The sequence below is a fragment of the Phascolarctos cinereus genome, unplaced genomic scaffold (assembly GCF_003287225.1).
Source record: "Phascolarctos cinereus isolate Bilbo 61053 unplaced genomic scaffold, phaCin_HiC Scaffold_3;HRSCAF=262, whole genome shotgun sequence".
NCBI classification, from domain to species: domain Eukaryota; kingdom Metazoa; phylum Chordata; class Mammalia; order Diprotodontia; family Phascolarctidae; genus Phascolarctos; species Phascolarctos cinereus.
In genome coordinates this window covers 11,501,752-11,520,729 of record NW_027555736.1, presented here as the reverse complement: position 1 = coordinate 11,520,729, position 18,978 = coordinate 11,501,752, and the positions used below count along the sequence as shown (strand labels likewise).

Sequence of the window (18,978 nt, the reverse complement as noted above, 5' to 3'; positions counted from 1 at the left end):
AGAGAGGGAGAGTTCAGTACCCGAGGGCACACGACTACACTCTGAGCTGTAGGGCTGGGACTGGCTGAACCTGCTCCCCCAGTTCCCTGGGGTGCTTTCCTTTAGAATGGCATTCGGTGCCTCCGGCGGAGAAAGTGCAGGGTGGCCTAAGGAAGGCCGGGCTGGGAGAGCCACAGAGGAAGTAATGAAACGGTTCGGAGTCTGAATGAGTGAAGGACGGCGGGGGTCTGGGGCCGGGGCGCCCAGGGGAGCACGCGGGAGTTTGGTAGGGGAGGAGACGGGGCGGGCCCCGCCGCGGACCGGCCTCTCCCACTGCCTCGACTCTTCTACTTTCATTTTCTGCCCTCTGACAGCCATGGGCGGCAGCAGACTTCTGGACTTCCAGCTTCTGCTTCTTGTGAGTAAGACACTCGCTCTTCTTTGTCTTACGCAAGCCTTCGGGGGAACGTTTGGAGGGCTGGGCTGGGAAGCGCTCCCGGGACCGCAGGCTGCGGGCCCCCGCCAGGACGGCCCCGGGGCTGGGAGGCTTCCCTGAGTGTCCAAGGGATGCCACGGGGTCCCCCCCAGGACAGCCTGGATGGGGATGGGAGTTAGACTTTTGCGAGAGCTTCCCTAGCCCCGGGGGAGTGTGTAAATGCCCACTGCCTGCTGCGGCCATTCTCCGTGCCTGGGCTCGGGAGCCAGCGCTGTGGAGGTCGGGGAAAGCTGGGAAACTCCCCCATCTGCTCTGCACGTCTGGGACGTGGGTCTGGGGAAGGCGAGATAGAGGCTGCACCGGTTTGTGGGAGGGGTGGGGCTGGGGCTGACACACGAAACAGAAGGTGCCCGGCTGCGCTCACCAGGGAAGGGCACGAGAGCCGGCCCACGGCTAGCACGCCCTTACATGCCCATGGGCCAGGAGGACGAGGACTCGTTTCTGAGATGTTGACATCTCCTTGGTTCCGGGAAATCCGATTCCCCGAAGAACGCTTAGATCTTCCCGGTAGAAATCACTTGTTGACAGCCGTAGGCAGAACTGACAACGACTGACCTTCCTGGCCAGGAGCCAAGCGGAGCACGTAGACCGGGGGTCAGACACTTCCTTAGACTCGCCCTGCCTCCCAGGTGGGACCCTGAAGGCTGAGTACTCCGCCTGGCAGGTCGGGTTCCACCGCCCCTCCCCATCCCTCATCAGTCTTGTATTTCTTAAGCAGCTACAGTCCCGCTGTCATCTCCGTTTATCTAGCCTAAAGCTTGATTGTACACAGCCGTTCATACGATGTTTCGGGAATCGAGTGTAACCCGCCCCCTCCAGAGCAGAGGCTGGTTTTCTGCCTTTCTTTGTATCTCGAGTGGTTTAGGGCAATTCCTAACAAATAACAGGTGCTTAATAAAGCTTGAGGCATCTTAGGTGGCCCTGGGGGTGGAGTCCAGGCAGATCCTGGAGTCAGGAGGACTGGAGTTCAAATTCAGCCTCAGATGCTTATTAGCAGTGTGACCCTCGGCAGGTCACTTCACCCTGTTTGCCTCAGTTTCCTCATCTGTCCAATGAGTTGGAGAAGGAAATGGCAAATCACTCCAGTATCTCTGCCAAGAAAACCCCAAATGGGATCCCAAAGAGTAACAACAGCTGGATTGAGGCCCAGGCTGGGTGATGGGGTCACAAGGGGGAAGAATGAAGCAACCCCTACCTCAACTTGCATTCCAATTGGAGAGATAAGTTCATATACACATATATTGTTGTTATGTCAGGAGACAGATAATATAGATAGGTAATATTTAGAGATAGAGAGATCACATGTATGTATGTATGTATGTATGTATCTGTGTATGTTTCTGCAGCTATAAAGTTAATAAATACAAATAAATCCCAAGGAATTCAATACAGGCCCTAGTCCTGGATACACAAAGTAGGGCTGAGTAGAGATCTAGTAGGCACTTCATGGACACTTGATTGATTGCTGAGGGAAGCAAGGCACAGGAGTCAGCCCAAGTCTGGAAGTGGCCTTCGGGTTCCTTCAGCCCTGTCATTGTGCAAGGAAACAAACAGCTCCAGAGAGGGGGACTTGCCCATGGGTAATCCCACACGTAATAAGTGGCAGAGTCGGGATTTGAACCCAGGCCCTTTTACTCTGCTGCACTTCCGGGACAGCTCCTAGAACCCTGGAAGGAGGGAGGGAGGGAGGGAGGGAGAGAAAAAGGAAGGGAAGACTTATTAAATGCCTACTATTTGCCAGGCGCTGTACTAAGCACTTGAACCTCACAACAACCCTGGGAGGGTTATTCTCCCCATTTTACAGATGAGGAAACTGAGGCAAACAGAGTTGAAATGACTTTCCCAGAGTCACTCAGCTAGTAAGTGCCTAAGGCCAGGTTTGAACTTGAGTCTTCCCAAGGAGGAAATTGAGGCCCAGAGAGACAAGATTATAGAATCACAGATTCAAAGGTGGAAGGGACCTCTCCCAAGGCAGTGGGGCGCAATTCCCAGTTTTACAGGGGAGGAAACTGAAATACAGAAAGTACTTAGACTTGCCCAGAGCCACTGAGTTAATGAGTCTCTCAGGCAGGATTGGAACCTGGGTTTTCCCAATTCCAAGTCTAGTGGCTGTGCCACCGTGATGAACCCTCTCAAGGCAGGTAAAAGGGACTTGTTCAAAGCTATATGGCCGTGCTAAGTGTCAGGGTCAGATCCAAGCCCAGGGCAAGGCTGGCTTGTGGAAGAGGGAGGAGGTTGAACTGCAGCAGGTGGAGCCGCCTCTTCAAAGATCTGGCCTGTGGCAGTGAGTGATGCCTCCTTCGTGGCCCCAGGAGGCTAGAGCCAGGCACAATGGTTGGAAGTTGCCATGAGGTCAACTTTGTCTTGAGTATAAAGAACCTTCCTGACAGTGGAAGAGGGCAAGGCCTGCTTCAGAGGGAATGAGCTCCGCTGCCCTAGGGGCCTCCCCGGGAAGGCTGTGGGAAAGGAGGTGGCCACTGAGCTTCCCCGAGCTCTGAGGGTTGGGATGCTGGAGCTTATACTTAATACTCTTCCCACAACATCTCCTGGAGCACTGGGCCAGATCCGGAGAGGTTCCCCACAGCCACAGGCTTCCTGCTCAGCTGTCCTCAGCCTCAGGCTCTCTGCACCTGGTGGAGGAGCCCAAGCTGAGCGGGAATTTTGGCTAATCCACATGAAGCTAAGGAAAGACAAGGAAAGTCAGTGTGAAGGAGAGCAATAGATTGGGGGGCAGGGACCTGGTTCTAATCTTGGTGTTCTTCTGACTACCTATGTGATCCCAGTTAAGTCACTTTGCCTCTCTGGGCCTCAGTTTGCCCATCTGTAAAATGTGGGCATTGGCCTAGAAGGTCTCAGAATCTCTTCAGCTCTAAATCCTTCCAACTGTGTTCAAAAGAACACAAGCCTGTGTGTTTCTTCATGGGCTGCTGAAAGCCAGGGTAATATCATATCTTAGTAGTAGTAGTGGTACTGTTGGTAGTAGTAATACTAGTAGTAGCAGTAGAGCTGTAGTACCAGCAGCAGCAGCAGCAGCAGCAGCAGCAGCAGTAGCAGCAGTAGTAGTAGTAGTAGTAGTAGTAGTAGTAGTAGTAGTAGTAGTAAAGGTAATAATATAAGAATAGTAACAATAACACTAGTACTTTAAAGTTTGCAAAGCTCCTGACATACCTTATCTCATGCGGGTTTCAGAATGACCTAATGAGCTTGGAATTGCAGGGATTATTTTCCTCATTTTATAGATGAGGAAACTGAAGCCCAAGTGACCTGCCCACGGTCATCCTGATTCTCAGCCCAGCTCTCTCTCTGCTGCTTCTCCCTTTGCCTTTGGTGGGAAGATTTCATTGTGGCTCATTAGCAATGATGCATTATATGCTGAGGGCATTTGAGAAGGCTGCTGGTATCCTTACCCAAATTCCTCAGCTCCTCCCCTGGACAAAGAAGGGACCCTTCTCCTCCTGGTCATTGTGGCTTCTTAAAGTTCCTGTGGTCTCCTGAGAGCCAGACCCCTGTGAGGCAGGACAGGGCTGCTTTATGCTCTGGCCACAATGCCTGAGTGAAGCGTGTCCATGGGAGGACAGCCAGCAGTGCAAGCTGACAGGAGGCTGGGCCACAGGAGGCCCCTTGGAAGCGACTGGGGACACTTAGCCTAGAGAAGACAAGATTGGGGTGGGGTAGGGGATGGGAAAAGCTGTCTTTGAGTATTTGAAAGACTTTCACAGAAAAGCCGCATTGGGTATGTCGGTTCCAGGTCTGCAGGACCTCAGAGATGATCTATGTCACCCCCTTGTTTTACCCATGATAAAATTGAAACCCCCGGGGGGCAGCTAGGTGGTACAGTGGATAGAGCACTGGCCCTGGAGTCAGTAGTACCTGAGTTCCAATTTGACCTCAAACATGTAACACTTACTAGCTGTGTAACCTTGGGCAAGTCACTGAACCCCATTGCCTATCAAAAGCAAAAATAACTGAATAAATGAACTTGAAGCCTTAGGAGGGAAGGAACTTATCCTAGGTCACAGAGTGGAGCCAGGATTTGAACCAAGGTCTTTTGGCTCCCAACCCTTCCCCTTCCCCTTTCCTTGGGGGCTATGTCTCAGACAGGAGACCTGGGGAAGAGTTGTCAGCCTTAGGCTTAAGTTGAGGAAGAAACTTCCTAACCCTCAGAGAAATGTGCAAAAGGGGGATTTTGGGGTCGTGGGACCCCTTTGTTGGAGATCTCCAGACAGAAGCTGTACATTAGAGGGGGGAGCAGAGATGTGTGATTTCATTCTTTGAGGAACTCCCAGTGTGGATTCTGCCTCCACTGAGCCAGCTCAGTATCTTAGGCGCAGCTAAGAGTGCCCCACAGTGGCCCATGGCAGGAGGGAAGGAAGGAGGGAAGGAAGGAGAGAGGAGTGTTGATGAACTGCTTGCCATGTGCCAGGCACTGTCCTAGGAGGCTGGGGATACAAATACAAAAAGCAAGTCATTCCCTATCTTCAAGGAACTTATATTCTAATAATGAAACACAAGAGCTAGAGGGAAGTGGTGGTCAGCCCTGGTGGTGGCCAAGGAGGGGTGTTTTGGTCAAAGAAGCCATGGGGTTGGAGATTTGAGCCCCAGGCCACTGGATGTCCTCCTAGAAGCGGCAGTGGTGGTTTCCTGACTTTCCCAAGGCCGAGGGGGTAGGACACGTCCCTTGGGCACAATGGGATGGTAGTGGAGGGAAGAGAGCAGTGCGGTAGGAGGTGGCAGGGGTCTGGTCAGCTAGACATGGTGAACTCTCCCCAGCCAGGAGCCTCTTCAAGCCTGTGCAGTTCAGCCATCATTCAACTGTGGGAAACTGGGTCGAATGTCCAATATGATACAGTATTTAGTGGCAGTGCTGGATCGTGACCACCCAGTGGTTCCTGCTGCTCACACACACACACACACACACACACACCCCACACACACACACACACCACCACACACACCACATACCACACATACCACACACCACACATACATCACACACACACACACCCCACCACACACACACATACACACACCACACACATACAGACACACCACACACATCACACACACCACACACCACACACACACCACACATACCACACACACACACACACACACACACACACACACACACAGAGAGCACGAAAGCGCCTTCCTTCCTCCCTGTTGTGTGGTCTTTGTTTCTCCCCAGAGCATTTCTGATGTCTTTTCCTCCTTTCCCCTGCCTTGTGTTGATAACCTCGTTCTCCATACAAATGCACGCTCAGGCCACTTTCCTGGAGCACAGCCAGGCCTCCAGCATCCTGCTCCTCCAGGGGCTCCTCCCTGTTCTCAGGGTCCCTCAGGAGGAGTTAAGAGTAGTAACCAGGGGAGAAGCAAGGATGCTTGGGATGGCGGGCTTTAGAGCAAGAAGACACCTTGGAGATCATTCAATCCAAGCGTCCAATTTAACCTTTTATGAAGCAAATGGAATTAGAGCAAACCTACCATTTTACAGATGGGGAAATGGAGGCCCAGAGAAGCCAAGGAATAGCAAAGCCAAGATTTGGACCAATGGCCTCTGCCTCCAACTCTCTTGCCATGATACCACTGCTGCCTTTCTAGAGAAAGAGCAGGAGATTTTTCCCTTCCCTTCTAGGACTGGTCTGACTACTCCAAACTGAATTCAAATTAATATCTAGTCTTTTTAATTCTCCTACCCACAAGACTTAGAAAGGAAAATCAAAGTCCTCAACTGGTACAACAGACAGAGCACTCAGGCTGGAGTCAGGAAGGTCTGAGTTTAGATTTGGCCTTAGACACTAGCAGACCAACCTTAGGCAAGTCACTTAACCTCAGTTTCTTCAACTGCAAAATGGGGATAATAATAGCACCTAACTTACAAGGTCATTGCGAAGATCAAACTAGATATGTGTGTGTGTGTGTGTGTGTGTGTGTGCCTATGTGTGCATGTGTGTGTGTGAGAGAGAGAGAGCATTTAGCTCAGTCCCCAGCACATAGTAGGTGCTCTATAAATGCTCATTCCCTTTTCTCCTCTCCCACCCAGGATGAAAGCAGCCTTCTAGGATCGTGGTTTAGAGGCTATCTAATCCAACCCCTTGGTTTTGGTTTTTTGACAAATGATGAAACTGAGGCCCAGAAAGTTTCTGTTATGTGTCCAAGGTCACACAGTAGTAGGATGCAGAGCTGAAATTCAAACTTAGGTCCTCCAGATCCAATTTCTTTCCTTTCTCCATGGCCCCGCCTTGCTTCTGTGGAAAATACCAAGTTTGACATGGAGGAAGACATTCAGACATCTGCATTAAGCTTAGAATGAGGGCTCCAGCAGAGGGTGAAAAGCATGGGCGGTGCTGGGAACATCAGAAGTCCATCCCATCATCCCTTTGTCTCTGATGAGGTAACGTCAGAAGATCTGCTCTGTGACCTTGAGCAAGAGTCACAATTTCCAGGGAGTAAGGCTAACCTCTGCACTGTTATTGGGAGGTTCCCAATGATAGAACCTTGTGAAAGTGGCATGAAAACCTCCAAAGGCAGAACCAAGTCCTAGGGTCTAGCCCTCACTCTCACTTGTTAGCTATGATATCCCTGAATCAGTTTTTACATCTGTCAAGTGGGGAGAATGATGTTTGCCCTGCCCAAATCATAGAATTTTAGAGGTGGAAGGGACCTCAGAGACCAATCCCCACTATAATCAGTCAATCAACAAACATTTATTAAGTGCCTGCTGTGTCAGGTGATGCTGGGGATGCAGAGCTAAAAAAGAAACAGCTCCTATCCTCAAAGATTTCCTTCCTTCCTTCCTCCCTCCCTTCCTTCCTTCTTTCCTTCCTTCCTTCCTTCCTTCCTTCCTTCCTTCCTTCCTTCCTTCCTTCCTTCCTTCCTCCCTCCCTTTTCTTTCCCTCCTTCCCTCCCTCCTTCCTTCTCTCCTTCCCCACTAACATGATCTTAGGGCCCTTTGCCCTCCTGTTTACCCTCCCCTGGAAGCTCTCCAGCTCATCAGTAGCCTTCCCAAACTGTGGTACCCAACTTTAAACAAGATCTCAAATATGGTCTGACCAAGGCAGAGTTGATGGGACCAATGCCACCCTGGGGCTGATGCCACACCCTTCTTGATGCAGTCTAAGACCACGTCAAGTTTCTTAGTCACCACTTGCCACTGTCAGCACAGACATGCTGTGGGACCCTCATGAGAAGGAGAGCATGAGAGCCCCTGAACATGAGCACACTCAGCGCCATCTTGTCATTCTGTATCTCAGCTATTTTCTACGAAGGATGAGTCCCTCTCTCTCACCTACTTCAGGGATGTGGTGTTTCTAAATGATCACTGTACCAAGATCTTCTACGATAGGCATGAGGGGAGGAGGAGGAGGAGTTGGTTTCATGGAGTCAGATGACACACAGTGGGCAAACTGGTGTCTCATACCCAGAGCCAGACCTTAAAGCCCCCAAAGAAAGCAGCATCTTGCAGAAAATGGGTCTGCTCTGAGGTGACACTTCTGGAAAGTAGGAAATCCCCCACTTGAAAGTCCCCGATGAGTTCAGCACCTTCTGGGAAAATCACCTAGGCTGTGAAAGTCCCTAGAACCCATGCTCTGAGATACTGTTAAGAGCATCTCAAGAGAGGCACGGCCCTGGGTGCTAGAAGGGACCTCAGAGGCCCTGGTCCAACATGCCAGAAAAAGGCAACGTTGTCAAGAACCAAGTAAAATAGCACAGACCAAGTCAGCTGCCCAAAAGTGACCATGGCCATGTCAGATTGAATTGTAAGAAACAGGAAAGGAGCAGCTAGGTGGCGCAGTGTATAGAGCTCTGGTCTTAGAGTCAGGAGGACCTGAGTTCAAATCCAATCTCACACACTTGATACTTACTAGCTGTGTGACCCTGGGCAGGTCACTACTCCAATTGCTTCACCAAAAAAAATGTATATATGTATATATGTGTGTGTGTATATGTATATATGTGTCTATATATATATATATGGGAAGAAACTTACGAAAACAGCAGTCAGGGATGATAAAATAAACTGTGGTAATTCATGCATTGAAACACTATCATGCAATTCAGATGCATAAGTATGAAGGTGGAAAAAAAAATCTGGAGACACCATTATGAAATATAATTGAAGGCCTGAAAAAAAATAGATGATACCCTCCTGCTAAGGGGGAATCAGACGAGGAAACTTTAATGAGAATGCATGGAGAGAGAATAGTTCAACAGACTTAGTAGGAGAAACAACCAGAAACAAAATCATTTAAATCTGGGACCTTATCCTGAGGCCTCTGAGTATGTGCTTTAAAATGTTTTGATAACCATTTCAATGTAATTGGTTTTCCCTTGCAATCCTATGAATTTTATTGTATGCATTTAAAAATATGATTCTGAGAAGGGGTCCACATGCTGCCAATGGGGTCTACAGCACAAAAAATAAAAACCCCTGATTTAAATGTAAATAGTTCCCAAGGAAGTATAATGGCTTAGGTTGGTGTTTAATGTTAGGTTTCTGGTAAAACATTTAATGATAATGTAACAATGACAACAACAATAATAATCATTATAATTAATAACAATAGGCAACATGACGTAGTTGAGATTAAGACCCTGTTTTGGTGTTTCCAGCCCTGCCTCTGGCATTCATTTTTGTGCCCGAGGCAGCTCTCCCAGACTAGAAGACACAGAAAGGCCAATGGGCAGTGAGAGAGGGAGCCAACTCCTCCTTTCCAGTTCCCTATGAAAATGAAGTCCCAGGTTCACTGAAGAGTATCAGCGACAGCAATAAGGCATTACATAGCATTTATAAGTAAAACTGGAAGGACAGCCCTTTTAATAGCTGTGACTTGATCTCCAAACCGCAAAGAATGAATGACAGATTCTCGGAGCACAGATACCCAGTGGGCAGGTTCCATATGGTACCTTGATGAAGGGGCACGTTCTGTGCATCCTTCTCTGTGCTCCTGGAATTTCCCAGAATGCCTGCAGTTTGCCTACAGAGGATGTGCTCCCGTCCTGATGCTTTTATTCAACTACAAAACACAAAATCATTTTATCTACCTGTGCAATAGTCAGTAGAACATTACATAAAAAGAATGCCGTGCAGGATACTGATTGTGATTGGCTGTTTCCGTCTGAACACCATAAAAAAGATGAGAATGAAATCGCAATAATGACAGTGCTGATGGTGGTGATAATAATAGCTAGTATTTATATAGCATTCTCAGGTTTACAAAGTGCTTTATAAATGTCACCTCATTTGAGCCTCACAACAATGCTGAGAGGTAGATGCTATTAGCCCTATTTGACAGATGAGGAAACTGAAGATGAAGTGACTTGCCCAGGATCGTATGACTAGTAACTCTGGTCTTCCTGTTCAGCGCTCTGCAGTGCAGTGCCCTCTATCTGCCTGAGGTTGGCGATGGTGGTCATGGTGGTGATGGTGGTGATGGTGATGAGGTTGATAGACTCCTCTCTACACCCCACCCTGCCCCAAGCAGTGGGTATTTGATTGAAGACACCTAATGAAGGGCATTGGGCCACCCCAAAAGCCCCCTTTTCCAGTTTGGGAGAGCTCTAATCGTTAGGAAATTGTCCCTAACATTCAGCCTCAATTCACCTCTTTCTTGCTTCCTTCCGATCTCATTTCCAGGATCCAAACTAGTTCCCCACTCCCCCCCCCATGTTAGCTATTTCCAATCCCAGATCTAGGCTGACTATGCACGGGGCCTTGGGCATGTGACTTCCTCTCTCTGGGTCTCAGCTTCCACATCTGTATAATGGAAGATGTGTACCGCATGGGCTTCAACCCCTCACCTACAGTCTCAAAAGGAAGAAGTGCTCAGGAAAGGGTGAATTCTCCAAGAGGAGCATGCTATTAACAAGTGCCTACTGTGTGTAGAGCATTGTGCTGGGTCCTGGGGAGAGAATAGAGATTTTGCTTAAGTCAACAAGTATTAAGTGCCTACTGTGTGCCAGGCAATGGAGCACACAGTCAGCCCCTGTGCTGGGCACTGAGGATACAAGTACAAAGAATGAGCTTACATTCTAATAGGGACTTAAGGCATGGTCCCTAATCTCAGGGAGTTGTGGACTAAGACACGGCTTAGTAGATGGGGAGTTGGACTAGGAATCTCGGTCAGGAAGCCTGGGCTCCTCGCAGCCCCGACACTCCCCAGTGGTGTGATCCTGGACAAATCCTTTCCCATCTCTCAATAAGAGAGCTGACTCTCTAGCCTCCAAGGTCCTTTTCAGTTTCAGGCCTAGGATCCCAAGCACCGTACAATAACCCTTACAGGACATTGCATATGATAGCTGCATTGTTCTTGTTCAGTCATTTCAGTCATGTCTGACTCTTCATGGCCCCCTTTGGGGTTTTCTGGGCAGAGATACTGGAGGGGTTGGCCATTTCCTTCTCCAGCTCATTTGACAGATGAGGAAACTGACAAAAACAAGGTTAAGTGATTTGCTCAAGGTCACACAGCTAGGACGAGTTTGAAGCCAGATTTGAACTCATCTTTTTGACTCCAGGGTCAGCATTCTGTGCACTATGGTGCCACCTACCTACCCCCTGGTAGCCACATTAGAGAGTTACAAATGCAGAGATATGTGAAGCCTGAAGAGGTAGGACTTGACTGCTGGTGATGATGAAAGGTATAGAATACCGGGGAAGCCTTCCTGGAGGAGGTGGCATTTGACCTGTGCTTTCAAGGCTGGGTAGGTCTTCAACAAGATCAGCAGGGAATTCAAGCATAAGGACCAGCCTGAGCAAAGGCATGGCAGTGTTCTAATATTACAGACTGGACTCATGATTTCATTAGCACAGAATGAGGCAAATCTCTCTAGCAAAGCAGGTCATCACTTTCTCTACAAATAGAGAATTACTTGGGACCCATAAAAGGTTAAGTGACTTGCTCAGGGGCACACAATCAGTGTGGATCCAAGGTAGGACTTGACCCTCAGACAGCTTGGCTTTGCTGCTGCCTCTTATTCTAATAGTAAATACTTTCTCTACTTGATGGTGATAATGAAAACTGTTTATCTTCACCCCACCTCATTCCGGACACATATTTGCCTTGAAAAGAAGAAGTCTTTCTTTTGCTTCTTGTGAGCCTGTGACACCTCTGCCACTTTTCTCTAAATCAGCTAAACAGTGACAAAGAAAGTAAGTTAGCCAAACTGCAGGTAACCTGCCTGCTGAAGAAGTTGGGGTCGGGTGGGGGGGGGGAGTTGTGTGGAAGCTGGAGTGGAGAGGAGGTCAATGGGAGCCTGGAAACAGCCTTGCCTTGTTTTGCCTCGCTTCACACCCCACCTGGGAGAAAGGAGAGAGAGGAAATTAGAACTAGGCCATTGAGCTAATCTTGACTCCTTTTTGGTGGCGTGTCAAGGTTTATGAAGTTCAGTTAAAAGTTATGTTTTCATCTTCATTTTGCAAATCAGGAACCTGGGGCCCAAAGAGGAGATGTCAGCCATCTACAGTCAGCCAGCTAGGGAGTGACTCAAAACGACCTCCCTTCAATTTGATTCAACTAGTATTTATTAGTATAGTACCCTTCGACTCTTAAGTTGGGACCCCAGGAAGTGACTATAGCTCCTAGGCTTGAAGTACCCTGTGGATCTGCACTCTCAAGCCCCTATTGGTAAGCTCTCCTTTGCCAGTAAGCCAGTAGACACAATTAGCTTAAAACAAAGTGATTTACTAAAATGGCATAATCAGAATAGTAGCTACAAAACATCCTCCTACCCTACCCCCTCAAATGGGGCACACATAGCATGCGTAAAAGAATGGGCACAAACATATAGTACATTAGTAAAATGCAAGGTACCTTACTTCACATGAGAGTTACAAGACAAAAATAAAGCCCTCAAGGAACTTATATTCTACTGGAAGGCTTTACCAAGTAAAAATATAATTCCATTATACAAACAATTATTAATCACCTACTGTATGATGTGATGGGAATACAAAGACAGAGAGGGAACAATCTTTGCCTCAAGGAACTTACATTGTACCAAGGGGAAAAGGAGAGGGAATAAGCATCTATTAAGCATCTACTACCTCCAGGTTCTGGGCTAAGTACTTTACAAATATCTCATTTGAGGAGAGATAATGTGTACTTGGTGTCAATTCAATTCAATTCAACAAGCATCCTTAAGTGTATGCCACTGTGCCAATCACTGTGCTGGGGATACAAAGGAAAAAAACTCAAATAATCGTTACCCTGAAGGAGTTTATATTCTATGGGGGGGGGCATGTAAATACAAACAATATACGAATAAATATCAAAAAATGTTGGTGGTTGAGGGACAGGAGTCGAGACGACTGGGAAAATCAGGAAGGGCGCCCAAGATGAACCTTGAAGTCTGCTAGACACTTTCACAGGTGGAGAGGGAGAGGATGGGGGACAATCTGTGCAAAAGCATGGAGGTGGTATATGACATCCTATATGAGGGGAACGTCCAGGAAGCCACTTTGGATTGAACAATAGATCAACAGAGCATAATGTGGAATGAGTGTGGCGAGATGGAACTGGAAATAGATGGAGGAGTCTTAAATGCCAAGTGGAGGAGTTTGCTTGTTGTCTGACAGGCAATTGAAGCTTCTTGAATGGAAAAATGACATGTTCATGCTCACTTGTGACTTAGGAATATCACTTTGGCAGCTGCATAAAAGGTGGATCGGAGCTTGCAGGAAGGCTTGTCAGGGGACTCTTACAATAGGCAGGTCAGCAGGGAGGAGGGCACGTGTCTGGGTGTCTGTGGGGGGAGTGGATAGAAAAGGAATGCTAGAGATGATGCTGAAGTAGTCACCCAGGAAATAGAAGTAAATACAAAGGTTTTTAGGGGTGTGTGTGTTTGTGTGTGTATATATGTTGTTTGTATGTGTGTATTTGTGTGTGCATTCATTTTTGTGTGTGTGTTCATGTTTGTGCATGTGAGTGTGTATATATATGTGTGTTTTTGTATGTGCATGTATGTGTTGTGTGTGGTGTGTTTGTGTGTATGTATATTTCTCTGTGTGTCTGTGTTTGCTGACCCTGTAATTTCATTGCCATGGGGACTCCCAGGCAAGGAATTTACTCCACCAATGTCACTCAGCCCCTGTTCTGCTCCTCCATTGTGAAGCGTCTCTTGGGGCATTGAGAGGTCGCACAGCCAGTATGAACTTGAACCCAGATCTTCCTGACTCTGAAGCCAGCTCTCTATCCACTCTGCCACACTGCCTTTTATAGATATCATTTCAAGAAGGAGAAGTGTTAATCAGGGGAGCCATCAGGAAGGCCCTCATGGCCTGGTCCTGGAAGGAAGCTGCAGTTCTTTGGACATTCCTCTTTCTCCTTCCATCCTAACTCTCACTTTAGAGGGAACCTCGTGCAGTCTGGGACCAGGAATACACCCATGGGAAGGAAGGAGGAGTCAGAGGTGCCCCATACCAGACATTTGTCCAGGGTACATGAGTATTTTCTTTTACAATACTTGTCTATCATTCTTCAGCATTCCCAGGTCCAGCAGCTGTGAAGCCACTCAGCCGTGCTGGGCTGGGCCGTTGGCTTAGTGTAAAATCGTGTCTCGGTTGGCCGGTTGTTTTTCTTAATTCAGTATTTTCTGCAGAATAACAGTCAGTTTGTTACTCCTGTTTCCTGGGGCTTGCTTACTTTGTTTTTGGTGACAGAGGAAACCCAGAGGGTTGGCCACTGCCGGGGGAGTTCATCTCTCACTTTGACTTTTTGCCGATGACTCACATCAGGGCTTTGATTGTTGGGAGATGCTCTGACCCCAGGCTTCTATCTGTGATCCAGGCCTCTGTTAGGTTGGTGATGCCCAGGTTTCCCTCCAAGGACTTCTCCTTTCGTCTTCTTCTGGGGAGCTGATGATGTCAGAATGAGAAAAGCACATGCCGTGTGTAACGGTTGCGCTCCAATGAAGGAGCCTCAAGCTTGAGCTGCCCAGGAGGACAGACAGGGCTTCCAGGAATACAGAAGTGACGGCCCACACTGTCCTGCCCCCATGCAGCCTCAGCTGGAGGATTGGGTGCCATGTTTTAAGAAGCTGGACTGTGCAGGATAAAGAGCCTGGAGTCTGTGAAATGTGAGGATAGGTGGAGAATTTGGGCGTGTTTAACCTGGGGAAGAGAAGGCTTGGGGATGGCCAGACTCCCATAGTTGAAGGCCTTTTAGGGAGAGGAGAGGTTCTGTTTGACCCTGCAGGGGAGAAGGGGAGGCTGTAAGACAAAAATTTAAACTTCATGTCAGAGAATCCTCCTAAAATGAGAGCAGTGGGGCTGCCTGGAGAAGTGGTGAGCTAGTCTGTGAAATGTGAGGATAGGTGGAGAATTTGGGCGTGTTTAACCTGGAGAAGAGAAGGCCTGGGGATGGCCAGACTCCCATAGTTGAAGGCCTTTTAGGGAGAGGAGAGGTTCTGTTTGACCCTGCAGGGGAGAAGGGGAGGCTGTAAAGACAAAAATTTAAACTTCATGTCAGAGAATCCTCCTAAAATGAGAGCAGTGGGGCTGCCTGGAGAAGTGGTGAGCTCCCCATCGTGGGAGGGCTGCAAGCAGAGGCTAAGGGGCCGCTTGTTAGCTTATCTGATGAGTCTTTTCTTACACGGGTCAGCGTAGGTGAGTACTGAGGCCCCTTCCCCCTCTTACATGCCATGATTCTGTCTGTCTTTGAGGCTCTGGCCTCACACGTGCCCATTTACAGAAGAAGGTGATTGATTTTGAACTTGCCTTCCCCAGGCAGATCACAAAACCACAGGCCAGTGACATGTGAAAGGTCTCTGCAGAGCAGCCCGGCATGGGTCTGGAATCAGAGGAGCTTGGCTGGAATCCTGCTCTGACCAGGGGCCAACTGGCCCTCGTGGGGCCTGCCTCATGGGGAGATTAATAGGCCAGCAGCGGCAATGTTACCAAAGAGGTGGTGAATCCCCTGCTTTCTAGAAGAATGGACGCAGCTGGGGAAGAGAACTGGGAGCCACGCATTATTGCTGTCATTCCTTCGTTTCCCTTATGTCCCACTCTTCATGACCCCATGTGGGGTCTTCTTGGCAAAGATACTGAAGCAGTTTGCCCTTTCCTTCTCCAGCTCCTTTTGCAGATGAGGAAACTGAGGCAGCCGGGTGAAGAGATTTGTCTAGTGTCACACAGCTAGTAAGTGTCTAAGGCTGGATTTGAACTCAAGTCTTCCTGACTCCAGGGCCAGCACTTCATGCACTATGACACTACTTAGCCACTCTGGAGTCAACGGATCTCAGTTCAAATCCTGTAACTATCACTTACTACTCAAGTGACTTTGGGCAGATCACTTAGCTGTTCTGTGTCTGTGAAATGAATGACCCCTGAGGTCAGTTTCAGATTTCATGCTGCAATCTTGTTATTTTTATGTGTTGTTTTCCCCTAAGAACATCTAAACACACATAAGACAGGGACCCAAGGTTGTATATGCGATCCTCGCACTCAGCACAGTGTTGGGCACATAGTAAGTGCTCAGTAAATCCTCCTTTCTTCCTTCCCTCCTTTCTTCCCTTCTTTCTTTCTTTTTTTCCCTTCCTTTCTTTCAACTCTTCACTCACTGCCCTTTTCTAAGCCAAACTGACTGGGTTTTTTTGCTGTTTTCAGGCCACTCATTGGACTAGCCAGGAAGGCCCAGGTCCAAATTCTGGTCCACTCTAGACTGGTCAAGTCACTAGACTTTGGGCTCTTTAGTAGGGACTCTACTTACAGAGTGTGACCTTGGACAAATTGTCTCAATTCCTTGAGTCTGGGTCAGTCATATTGTCTGAGTGTCCACTGACCTCCCTTCCTGGAGCCTCAATGGGTCTTTCCTGAAATTTGAGGGTTGCTTTGCTGGGAGTGATGAGTGGTCAACTCTTCCAGAACCACCTGACCTCTCAGCTATTCTTTAAGGTCAAAGGATCATAGATTAAAATATATCTTAGAACTAATTTTATTGCTATATTTCCTTTTGGAATACTAGATATTTTTCAATAAAGACCCATCCAACTGCCTTTACAAAGTATATATCAGGAAAATGGATGAATTTATAAAGCACTTTGCTAACCCCTTTTGTGTCTGTAGCAGATACAAAAGCAAAGATTTAAACTGAATTAGTCTTGTTTGTGCGATAGCTTTCCAATTCAGTTTCATCAAAAATTTCAGTTTCGGGGCAGCTAGATGGAGCAGTGAATAGAGCACCAGCCCCGAAGTCAGGAGGACCTGAGTTCAAATCCAGCTTCAGACCAAACACTTGACACTTACTAGCTGTGTGACCCTGGGCAAGTCACTTAACCCCAATTGTCTAAAAAAAAAATTAAAAATATTTCAGTTTCACCTTTGATGATCATCCCTGCCTCCATTCTAGTCAAGAATTCTCTTCCATCCATAATTGTGAAAGACGGCTCCTTCCCTTCTTCTATACTTTGTTTACAACATCACATTTCATATATGTAAGTCATGTATTCATCTGGAGTTCATTGTGGTATGTGGTGGGAGATAATGGTCTAAGCCTAATTTCTGCCAGACTGTCTCCAGTTTTTCCAGCAGGTTTTGTTGAGTAGAGAGTCCTTCGCCCAAGATTCAATGTCCACAGGTTTCTCAGTCTTGCTCCGCTCACCCTGCCTCTTCATTTGCAAACTTCTTATAATGTCTTTTTCATAGAAATACAATCCCCCCTCACCACCACACCCTACACACAACACAAAATCTCAGGGTTGGGAGGCCATGTGGTCCAACCCAAACCTGCACAGGAATCCAGCCCTGCTGGAAAGCACACTGCCTTCACAGGCAGATTCTGGTCTGGTATCTCCAGAGTCTGGCCCATGAGAGGTGTTTGGTAGATGCCTGTTAGATGGGATTCAGCAGCAGATTCACCACTAGGCAGCAGCGTGTGAGCAAGTCCCCTGTCCCTAGGTGTTTTTGTCTCCCTGCAAAACTCGAGTCAGCAGTTTTCAGTTGAAGAAATTAAAGCCATCTATAGTCCTGGGAATGTTCTAAGTCACTATTGATTAGAGAAATGCAAATCAAAATGACTGTGAGGTACCATGTCACACTTATCAGACTGGCCAACATGACAAAACAGGAAAATGATAAATATTGGAGAAGATGTGGGGAAATTGGAACACTAATGCTTTGTTGATGGAGTTGTGAAATGATTCAACCATTTTGCAGGGCAATGTGGAACTATGCCCAAAGGGCTTAAAAATGTGCATACCCTTTGACCCACCAATAGCACTTCTAGGGCTGTATCCCAAAGAGATCATACAAGTGGGAAAAGGACCCACATGTACAAAAATATTTATAGCAGCTCTTTCTGTGCTGGCCAAGAATTGGAAATTGAGGGGATGTCCATCAATTGGGGAATGGCTGAACAAGTTGTGGTATACGAATGTAATGGAATACTATTGTGCTATAAGAAATGATGAGCCTGTGGACTTCAGAAAAACCTAGAAAGACTTGTGTGGTCAGATGCTGAGTGAGGTGAGCGGAACCAGGAGAACATTGTATACAGTAACAGTCACATTGTGTGATGACTAACATTGATAGACTTAACCCTTCCCAGCAATACAGGGATCTAAGACATCTCCAAAAGTCTCATGATGGAAAATGCTATCCATATCCAAAGAAAGAACTATGGAATTTGAATGCAGATGGAAGCATACTAGTTGCTCTTTTTTTCTTCTGTTCTGTTTTGTTTCCTCTTTCTTAGTGGTTCCTCCTATTGGTTCTAATTCTTCATTACAACATCACTAATGTGAAAATATGTTTAACAGAAATGTATATGTATAGCCTGTATCAGATTGTGCACCATCTTGGGGAAAGAGGGGAGGAGGGAGGGGAAGAAAAATTTTAAACTCAAACCTTATGGAAGTGATTGTTGATAAATCAAAATAAATTAATAAAAAAAATTTTAATGTGAGAGTCGGGGCAGATGGTCTTTCCGGTTCTTTCCGGAGCTGTTGTTCTGTTCTCCGGGTGTGTCTCATTTGGGTTTATTTTTAGATGGGTGTATATGTAAGAAGGTGATGTGAAACAGCCCCATTAGTCAGAGTGTCTTTCTCTGAATTAAATTCTATACAAATAGTTGCCGTTCTTCCCTGAAGGATTGTGGAAATGCAATCACTGATGTTCGGTGGCTCCATGTGAATGGCATCCCACTGCAGGGCAGGGCTCTGGAGTCACAGACCCCGCTTTGAATTCTAGCTCTCCTGTTTGCCAGCTGTGCAGTCCTATGCGTGGCTCAAACTCAGGTCCCTCCTGAGAGATTGAATTCAAATAATTTAGTATTTATTAAGCACCTGCTGTATATGGGGCACTGTGCTAAGTGCTGGAAATGAAAGGAAAAAAAACCTCCCGTCTTCCAGGAACTTCCTTCTGCTGAACTCTAAGGGCCCTTCCAGCTCTTAATTGACTGAATCTAGGCCAGAAAAACAGGAAGTGGTCTTAAGCCCAGAAAGAGCTTGTGGAAGAGCTCAAAAATGAGTTTAAAATCATATAAGAGAAGTAGAAGGAGAAAATGGGAAAA

General features: G+C 47.3%; 1 protein-coding gene across 3 annotated transcripts in view; it reads left to right on the top strand.

The window, feature by feature from the left end:
* The first annotated feature begins 287 nt into the window (after positions 1–287).
* FAS (Fas cell surface death receptor) overlaps positions 288–18,978 on the top strand; it is a 50,017-nt gene continuing 31,326 nt past the window's right edge. For all 3 annotated transcript variants that reach the window (XR_013485138.1, XR_013485139.1, XM_020973596.2), the window contains exon 1: positions 288–397. Coding sequence is in view for 1 of the 3 variants with exons in the window: in XM_020973596.2 (XP_020829255.2) it covers positions 356–397 (42 nt within the window). In the remaining 2 variants the exon portion in view is untranslated. The remainder of the gene's footprint in view (positions 398–18,978) is intronic.